The sequence below is a fragment of the Pollachius pollachius genome (genome assembly GCF_949987615.1).
Source record: "Pollachius pollachius genome assembly, chromosome: 20".
NCBI lineage: Eukaryota > Metazoa > Chordata > Actinopteri > Gadiformes > Gadidae > Pollachius > Pollachius pollachius.
Window position 1 is genome coordinate 6,584,861 of NC_136953.1, and position 10,000 is coordinate 6,594,860.

The window sequence follows — 10,000 nt, forward strand, 5'->3', positions numbered from 1 at the left end:
TTCTCCGAGAGGCGGTTTGGAACAGACGCTTAACGCCACGCAGCATGAAGAGCAACACAAATGATCGTGCCGCTCTTGAAACACTATATATTCTATATCTACGTAAGAACGTATTCTGTTTCGCTGCACACTGCCTCTATATCTCTAAGTATTTTCCTAAGATTTATTCATGCATTTTTATGCTTTATTATAGAGTGAGCCAGTTAGGAAGGTATGAGAGATGATATGCAGCAAAGGACCACGGGCAGGAATCGAACCCGGGTCTCTACGATCAGGGCTGAGCCTTATATGGTGATCTCCCTCACCCTCCTCTGCACGCGCCCGGTGGCGTCCCGGGACCGGGGCGACAGCGGCTTGCAGGTGAGGTCCCCTCCTCCGGCGCCCCCCAGCGGGGAGCAGAGACTCCCGGGGCCGCCCCCGTTGAAGAGCTGCCTCTTCTCGGCCCTGAAGCGGAGGACGGACGCCTCCAGGTCCAGGCAGTCCCGCCGGCTCTCCTTCAGCGCGTCCTGCCGCTGCTTGTGGGCGCGGTCGTTGGCGATCACCTGGGAGAGCGGAATGCCGAACGCCTTGGGGGCGGACTCTGGAGGTGGGAGGGAGGAGGGGACAGGGGGGGAGAGAGGACGGAAGAGGGGAGAGAGGAGGGGACAGGGGGGGGAGAGAGAGGATAGGGAGAGAGAGGATGGGGAGAAGGAAGAGAGAGGGCGGAGGTAGGGGAGGAGGGGAGATTGGAGGAGAGAGGAGAGAAGGGAAGAGGGGAGACAGAGGATGAGGAGAGGGGAGAAGGGGAGAGGGAAGAGATAGTATTGGGAGAGAGGAGGAGGGACGAGGGAGAGTTGGGGAGAGGGGAAGAGATAGAAGGGAGAAGGAAAGAGGGGAGGAGAGCGGAGAAGAAGAGAGGAAGGAGACGGGCATGATAAGGAAGAGAGGAGGGAGAATGAGAGGGAGGAGGCGGGAGGTGACGTTGGGGAAGAAGAGAGGAGGAGAGAGTAGCAAAGAAGGGAGAGGAGACGCAGGGAGGAACAAGGGAGAGAGAGAGAACAACAAAGACAGCATAGTGTCACTTGGCAGTAGGATATCAGAACAGGGTTGAGTAGCAGACGCCCGGCCCACCACATATCCCCCACACTCCATCCCTTCTAATTTCTGATTTCTTTCTAGGCATCGCTATGATCTTACTAAGCACTAAGCACCAACTGTTGTCTGAGTCGAGTTGGTCAACACATCCAATGCAATCCCGCAGCGTGATCGGCTTGACCCCCGGGTAGCTTCTTATCCAACGTAATCCGCTGTAATCCGGGCGATCCCGTCGATGTTAGAACGCCGTGGGCATCCATACGCAGGATCCATTAACGAGGACCAGAGGCTTTCAGCGGCGCCAGGCAATGAGGATCTCCCCCCCCCCCCCCCCAGAAGGAGGGGGTGGGGTGTGGTGGGGGGGTTTGGGTGGGGTTAGGGAGACGAGGGATGAGAGGGGGAAACGGAGGGAACGGGTCGTAATCCAGTTAGAGCCAACCAGTACCGATTAACGGCCGTGGGAAGCCACCATACCCTGATGCTAACGATGCTTACCATGCAAATTTATAAGGTGCTTCGTTAGGGTTCTGAGGATAAGACGACAGCAGAACACGCTTCAAGACGTGTATTATTTCATCCAATCATTCTTTATTTTAGTTTAGTTTAGTTTCTAAACTCCGGAAAAGATGTACATGACGACGTACAGGATGACAAACAGGATGTCACTCACATTTGAAGCCACCATCTTGGTACTTCTTCTTTATAACAACTTGGATATTCCAGAAGGTTTGGTCAAGAAGAGACAGGACAGCGGTTAAGGATGGGCTGTCGGAAAGGTGCTTTGGGACTTCAGATTACATGGCGGTGATCTTTATTTCCAGGAGCACATTCTGAGCCATGGCCATGGCAGCTCAGTGTCTGTCCCAGCCTTGTATGCTGCAGCAGGGTCTCCCTGTCCTCCCACTGAGTGTTCTCCTGGGTCAGTTAGGGCCTTGTGTCACCCTGCGGCCAAATGTGAGCTGTAAGCCACTAAGCTGGGAGTGTAGGGCCAGCTTTAAAGACATGATCACCTCCACTCCCTCCCCCTGACCCGGTGAACTTTGACCCCAGATAATGTTGTCAGGCGGGGGTCGGACAGACTGTTGTACTTAGATGGAAAGTCGGTGGTTAGGGTGTTTGCCTCCCAAACCAAAGGGTTCGAGGCCCAGTGTCCTCAGCCTACCTCTAGTTATCACGGAGCAAGATGACCCCTAACCCCTAGCTGCTCCTAATGACATCATCTGAATTCATCACTGTGAGTTGCTTTTGGTAGAAAAGTCAGCAAAATGTCTAAATAGTAAATAGGTGAGCTATTTAATGTCAGTCCCAAGCGTATTATCCTTTTATGGTTATTCAACTTGGAAATTGTATACGGCATGGAAAAACCATGCAGCACCGATTAAAGCAATGACACACACATACTCACACACTCACAGGCACACACGGTAGCATGCACACATTCACAATTGGAAAGGAGGAAATGCCAAATTGCCAAAATGGGTCTGGGTCTAAGAGATAGGGGATTGAGTCCACTATAAATCTCTCTCTCGCCCTCTCTCACCCTCTCGCTCTTCCTTTCTCTCCCCTCTCTATACCTGTCCAATACACAGGACTCTCACTCTCTATGCTTCAGGTGAAAAGTATTTTTACTCAAGTAGTGGGAGGAAGTTTTAATGTTACTGTACTACATTCCCAGACGTTATCTTAATTGTTTACATACTTTTCTACTTGTAAGATAGCATATGAGTGCTTTGTCACTACCACTGTGTACGTGAATATATGTGTGTGAAAGAGTAAAACTGAATTCATACAAATTCTTGTATGATGCCATTCCAATGAATCAAAATGTTGAATTGAGACACATTGACTTCCCATTAAAAAATGGCATGAAATCAATTATGTCGTGGACGCGTGTGTTTACACTTGTGTGTTTTTCTGCCTACCCCCTGCCCTCTGTTCAGTGTTTCAATTCCTGAACATTCAAGCCCACTCCAGCCGGTGTCCACCTCATATCTCAGGCCTCTTAGAGGCTCAATACAACAACAGGGTCAAAGCAAACAACCCACTGCTAGTCGTCTCGCGCTGTGTCATGTGAAGCCTCACACCCCATTATCTCCTGACCTCTGTACCCACCATAAAACTTTAGTCGCACCCTTTGTCTCGACGCTGCCTCAGGCCATAGTGGCAGCGAGTTGCTGTCTCTAGTCAAACACAGGAAGCAGCTGTGCCGTGCCGTTGTCGTGACTACTGTCTCATTGTTTAGGGGCTCGCTGAACCTCTCTCCAGAGATCCTGGTGACTGGAACTCTCCGAACACTGCCAAAGTTTGAGCTAGCGTATATTTAGCGTAGCTCCCCTGTGGCGTATCTTCAAGACTGTTGTTGATGTAGCAGAGGAAGGAGTTTCTTCCCATGAAGGAGAAAGTTCTGACAGGAGGACAGGGAAATCATGGAGTCTGGAGTCCAGCACAATTGTGGCAGATATCGTCTAGTAAACACATGAAACATTCCTATAATTATTTTCTGGGGTCATTAAAAGAATCACATGCTCTGCATCGGTTCGGTCATCGCGGCGCATGCCAATTGATTTTAGGAACTAGTAGCAAGCTAACTAAATGACAAGCTAGATAAGGGACAAACAAACAAATGAGCTAATTAACCGTAGCTGATTTTTAGCCTTTAGTTTCAATGGACCTGAACCCTGAACAAACTGGCAAACAGGCTGGAAACATCGACAGTGTGACGATTGTCCCGGGATGGAACACACAAACTACGAAAAGAGCAGGGAACCCGTGAACACCTAATGTGTGTAAATCAAACAGGATGCAGATGATACGTGAATAATCCTTGTAATCCGAGTTATAGTACAGTGAAACTACGCGTACAATTTTGTAATTCCTCGGGCCGTAATCTGCTATTCGACAACGTTATGATGCTAGCCGTGACGTGAGCCGTGAAGCCGCCAGTCCCTGATGTTCTGAGTTTTCATTAGCAGGGTTAGCTTTAGTTTGCTTTAGCTAAGTCTCTCTGTCTAAGAGGCTGCAAGGGAGGATTTGCAAGATTCAGGAAGACATGGAATGTGTGCGTGTGTGTATGTGTGTGTATGTGTGTGTGTGTGTGTGTGTGTGTGTGTGTGTGTGTGTGCGTGCGTGCATGCGTGTGTGTGTGTGTGTGTGTGTGTGTGTGTGTGTGTGTGTGTGTGTGTGTTTGTGTGTGCGTGTGTTCAAAGCAATGTTGTGTGTGCTTGTGGTGTATACCGTATGTGTGTAAGAGAGAGAGAGAGAGCGCAATCGAGAGATAAATCGACAGAACGAGAGAGAGAGAGAGAGAGAGACAGAAAGGCAGCGCCTTGCCCTAAGTTAATCACCCGTGAGAACAGAACATCTCTTGATACCTGGTAGAGTCAGCTTGGCAGATGACAGTGGGAGAAAGAGGGCGAGAGTGAGAGAGAGGGAAAGAGAGAGAGCAATGCAATGCATCTAAATCTCAATCTAAACGTAATTTGTTAATGATTTTGAAGTAATCCCAATTACATTTTAACAGATTGCTGAACTCCGATGTGACCTCACAGTGTGTTCCGCACATGCAGCCAATGAGCACACAGAACACCCGCTCCTCGCTTCCCCCGGCAAAATATACGTACGGAACCCCTGTCTGAACAACACCCCTGGGAGGCACCCGGGCCGCAGATTGAGAACCACTGTTAAAACCACCAGAAGCTAAGCCAGAACCCCGACTCCCAATGATATGCTGCGTGATGCGTCTTGTAAACAAGCTAATTCAAGTGTGTCATCGCGCGGCGGCTAACCACCGGATGATGATGGGGATGATGATGATGATGATGATGATAGCCTCTGTACGTCTAACAGCCTCTGTATGTCAGCGGTGGTGGCCGATGGGATGGAGGAGAGGGGATCGGCATGGCTGCTGGCACTCGATGTGATTTACACAGTAAGAGTCCCGGGGGACTTTCTGTGGGGAGTTAGTGCGGACTTCATAGTAAAAGCAAGCACACACTCAATGCTGAGGCTATTAAAGAGATTTGTCTGAGTCATTCACGGATGTGTGTTTGACACATGCATGGACCTCTGCACACTCTCATACACACACAGGAAAAAAGATGCAGACTGTCAAGCACACATGCCGCCAGAGAGACATACAGGCAGGCAGGCAGACATACAGACAGACATGCAGGCAGACAGACAGACCCACCTCTGTCTTTCTTCTCCTTAGAGAAAGAGTCCAACTTCCTCCTTAGTGATTTCCTCCTCTTCCGTATCTCTGTAAGCAAACCAAATACTGTTACCCATGTTTGATGTATGTGAATATGTACACACACACACACACACAAACACACACACACACACAGACAAACACACACCCACACTCACACAGACACGCACACACACACACACACACACACACACACAGAAATACACACACACATGCAAACACACACACAGGGCTTCTGAAAACACAGAGAAACGTTAAGATCAACCCTGAGTACAATATATTGTGAATGTGTGTGTGTGTGTGTGTGTGTGTGTGTGTGTGTGTGTGTGTGTGTGTGTGTGTGTGTTCTGTTTGTTTCTCTCCCTATTAGGGAGCATCTACCGTAGTCACCACAAAATCCCAGAGAGAGAGAGAGAGGGGGAGAGAGTTGGAAGCAAGGGGGAGAAGGGGAAAGAGGGGGAGAGAGGTTGAGAGAGGAAGAGGGGAAGAAATGGAGAGACTCTACTGCGTGCTTTTCCAATGTAAATAAAGGTTTCCCATGCCAACAATGCACTCTGGATTTTGTTTGGCTGAATTTAGAGATACAGAGAGGTCTATATATACTCACAGAGAAGTGTGTGTTTGTGAGAAAAAGCCCTTAACTCTCTGATAAATCCTTTTTCCATTTAATTTCCTTGTTCGTCGACCAGACCACAATCAGCAGATAACCCAAAGGTCAAAGGTTAACATTCTAGGGAGAGGAAGCCAAGTCTAGGAGCGAATGCATGCTGGGAGAACGACACAGTTGAATTGATGAAAGTGATATTCACACGCACCCACACAAACACACACACAATTTCGCCAAGACACACACACAGGCACACGCACACATAGCCTGGGGGAACAACACACACACACAAACACTCACACATAGAAAAACACACACACACACAAACGTACAAACACACACAAACACACACATACCCAACACTATGTATGAAATGTAAACATCAATCAGAAATCAAAGATCCACTGATCTGTAGCCTGAAGGTACTCTAGTGATCGCAATACTCGATTCCCAGCGCGGAGTCAAACACGAACAGAGACACACACAGACACACTTCCGATACAGACGTAGACAGAAACAATGTGACCTCTGACCTCTGGGGATGCTTATCTTGAAGTCCAGGTCGCGTTCCTCCAGAAGGCAGAAGGCTACCTCCTGCAGCCGGGCTCGCTCCAGCTCGGACAGGTTCTGGATGGGGACGGGCTGCAGCCGCACGCTCTGCCCCAGCATGGCTGCCCACGTCTGGTCACCCTGCAGGGCACAGCACACAGGGGAGGTGATGGGTGTGTGGATGGAGGGTGGAGGGACGGAGGGCGGAGGGAGGGAGGGAGGGAGGGAGGGACGGAGGGAGAGGGACAGGGGGAGAGGGACAAGGAGAAGGAGAGAGAGGGGAGAGATTGATTGAGGCAAAGAGGGGAGATAGGGAGTGGGAGAGAAGAAGGGAGATGGGAGGGATGGAGGGAGGGAGGGGAGAGAGGGAAGGCGGAGAGAGGGTTGAGTGAAAAGATGGAGGGGAATAAATATGTGGATGGATGGATGGATGGAAGAGAGGAGAGGAGAGGAGGTGAGGGAGGAGAGGTAACGAGGGGTTGATGGATGAAAGGGAAGAACTAAATTGACTGAAGAGCAAACATTGGACAGAAAGCAAGACAAATGCTCTGACGGAAAGACAGACAGAGAGAACACCGTGCAGACAGATCTTATCAACCAACCATTTAGTCCTTAAGTTAAGAATAACACCCACTTTCAACACGGTGACGTAACCCCAATTTACATAAACATCCTGCCTTCCATCACAACTCTCCCACTCTCTCCCATCCTCTCCCACTCTGTCCCTCTCTCTGCCTCCCACTCTCTCCCATCCTCTCCCTGTCTCTGTCCCTCTCTCTCCCCCCCATCTCCCACAATTGTTCCACTCTCATTCAATTAGAAGCTTTTGTTCTGCAGCCATTTTTGTCCTTTCCTATTTCCTAATAATCGTTTCATGTTCATTTTGTGTTTTAAACAGGGTTTATTTTCCTGATTTGATGAATTTGCGATACGGGACGCCAGTGTGTCTGCTTCTGTTTGTTCTACCCAGGCGTCTATTATTCTACTCGGAGCTTGATTGTGTCTGTGAACTCCGCAGCAACGGCACCCGGAGGAAACGTACCAACACGTGTAGGTTTATTTATTTAAATAGGCTGCCGAGCAAAGCCGGCGACACAAGAGATGTCCCAGGACAGCACTGCTAAAGACAAACACGGCTGTGGAGCTGAGTAAACTAACTGGGTGATGTGTCTTGTTAAATAGGATTCAAGGGTATTGAAACAATGCTTTACCACGTCTTGTTTTGTTTATCCTAATGTCATAGTTTACAGGACAGTGCCAGTTATATCTCGCTTTGACACAAGACAATGTCTCGTCTCAGGTCTGGTAAAATTAGGATAAACAAAACAAAACAGAAGACAATGATCTTTAATCAGTGTGTTGCAGTGTGTTCCCTTCTGTTGTTGGGTGTTGGTTTGACTGAGAGAGATAGAGAGACCAAAGGTTAACTCAAAACACACCAGGACCTCTACTCTCACCATCTCCTCTCCTATCCTCACCCCTCTTAACCTCTACTCCAACCTGTCCTCACCACTCCTCTCCTCCCTTACCCTCTCCTCACCCCTCTTAACATCTCCTCCTCCCGCTCATCCTCTCCTCCTCCACCTCCTCACCTCTCCTCCTCACGCCTCCTCACCTCCCCTCCCTCACACTCACACATTCCCATCCTGCTGTTTTCTAGAACTCCCACCCCGTTTCAGCACGCACGCCGGCTTCCGTCACCGTCACGTCGTCATGACAACCGCTCAAAGCGGCGTCACGTGTTTGGGCGTGGGGGCACAACCCGCTGTGATGTCGCTGGCCGACTCGCTACGGCCACCGCATGGGGCCAGGGGTGTGGTGCATTGTGGGGCCGGTGAAACCCCTTTCAGACGGTGGCTGTGATTAAGGGCTGTAGAAGGGGAGCTGACTCGGCTCCACGCGACTGCAGGTGGTCCATTCGGTGGTTTCTAAGCGTTTGCTTTGCGTAGGTTTTTCATCCCTGATGCTTTACCGTTTTTTTTACCAAATGAAATAGGCCGAGGGTGGAAAGAAAGCGGCGCCGAAGACAACGCCACCCTCGCCACGGTGTTAGGGTTAGGGCCTCCTCACAAACGGGTTTTATGGATATTGTTTTAACAAATTGACGATAACAACATTCTTACATTGGCCTTTCTTCTAGGTTTTGATTTGTTTTGAGGTTGAAATAGTTTGAGAGAAAGAGATAGAGCTTCTGCTACATGGGTTGTGCTTATTCACTATGCGGTAACTAGGGCCTCACACACACACACACACCCACACCCACACACACAGTGTCTTGTGACAGCCAGGGGCCCAGATAAAGAGGTTAGGGGCCCCGGTAGTCCAAAGAAGATGAAAGACGCTGATGAACAGATGCAGAGAGAATGTGCAGAATCTCTCTCTCAATCTCTGTGTTTGCCTCTCTCTCTCTCTCTCTCTCACTCTCTCTCTCTCTCTCTCTCTCTCTCTCTCTCTCACTGTCTCTCTCTCTCTCTCTCTCTCTCTCTCGTTCCTGATGTTTTACAGATGCGTGAACTTTTCTCCCAAAACCGCCGACCGATTTCCTTGTTGTTGTTCTTGTTGTTGTGTTGATCTATTGTTGGACTCTGGATGTGTGTTGTCTTGCCGTTGTTGCATGTAATTGAAAGACGATGTGTAGCCACTGCGTTCCTATTGGTTGGACCGTCTCTGTCCCTACAGACTTAGTGATGTAGTGGAGCTTGAACAGTCTATTACTGAGTAACACAACCTTTTGGAAACACAAGCCACACACACACAGAACACACGCACACACCAAATTAAACAAATAACGCAACACACAACGACTGAGGGGAGCTGCCTTCACACCGAGCTAGCCGTGGTCTTAAGGAGTCAGTAATACTACTCAACAATAACCCTGACCTCCGACCTTCCCCGGCAGGGGGTCAGGCAGTGAAGGGAGGTTCTCAGACGGTGGGAGCTTGTTGTTTGAGGTTGTTTTACCTATTGTTCTCCCCAGCCAGTGACCTCCTCTCCTCAGGATCGGGTCCCGGTTCACTGGAGCTTAGAGCAACAAACACTGAACACACGTCCTTCAGGAGGGGAGGACGGGAGCGAATGCCGCTCGCTGTACGGTATGTTATAGAACTACTGGTACCACCGACAGTACCACTCACACTGTTGTTTTACTGCACGCTGACACCACCAGCACTACTTACCAGTAGGTTGTGGAAAAATACTACTCTAATACCACTAATACTGTGTACAATGCCATCAATAATTCTTATAATACCTGTAATGCTTTGTACAATACCATCAACACTACTTAAAATACCACAAACACTGTGTAAATTACAATCAACACTTCTTATATAACCACTAATACTGTGTATAATACCATCAATACTTCTTATAAGACCACCTATACTGTGTACAATACCGTCAAGATAACTTATAATACCACTTATACAGTCTACAATGCCATCTACACTACTTATTACACCACAAATACTGTGTGCCATCCCCACCACCTATAATACCAATAATACCACTAACAAAGCGGCCTCCCGTTGTAGTGCCGTACCAGGGTAGAGCGTGAAACG

The 10,000-nt window shown here is 49.0% G+C and overlaps 1 protein-coding gene across 2 annotated transcripts in view; it reads right to left on the reverse strand.

The window, feature by feature from the left end:
- arhgap36 (Rho GTPase activating protein 36) overlaps positions 1-10,000 on the reverse strand; it is a 33,911-nt gene that overhangs the window by 11,282 nt on the left and 12,629 nt on the right. For both annotated transcript variants that reach the window (XM_079758451.1, XM_079758452.1), the window contains exons 2-4: positions 6,425-6,581; positions 5,264-5,332; positions 306-580 (exon numbers count right to left, since the gene is read on the reverse strand). In XM_079758451.1, the coding sequence (XP_079614577.1) occupies positions 306-580; positions 5,264-5,332; positions 6,425-6,581 (501 nt within the window). The remainder of the gene's footprint in view (positions 1-305; positions 581-5,263; positions 5,333-6,424; positions 6,582-10,000) is intronic.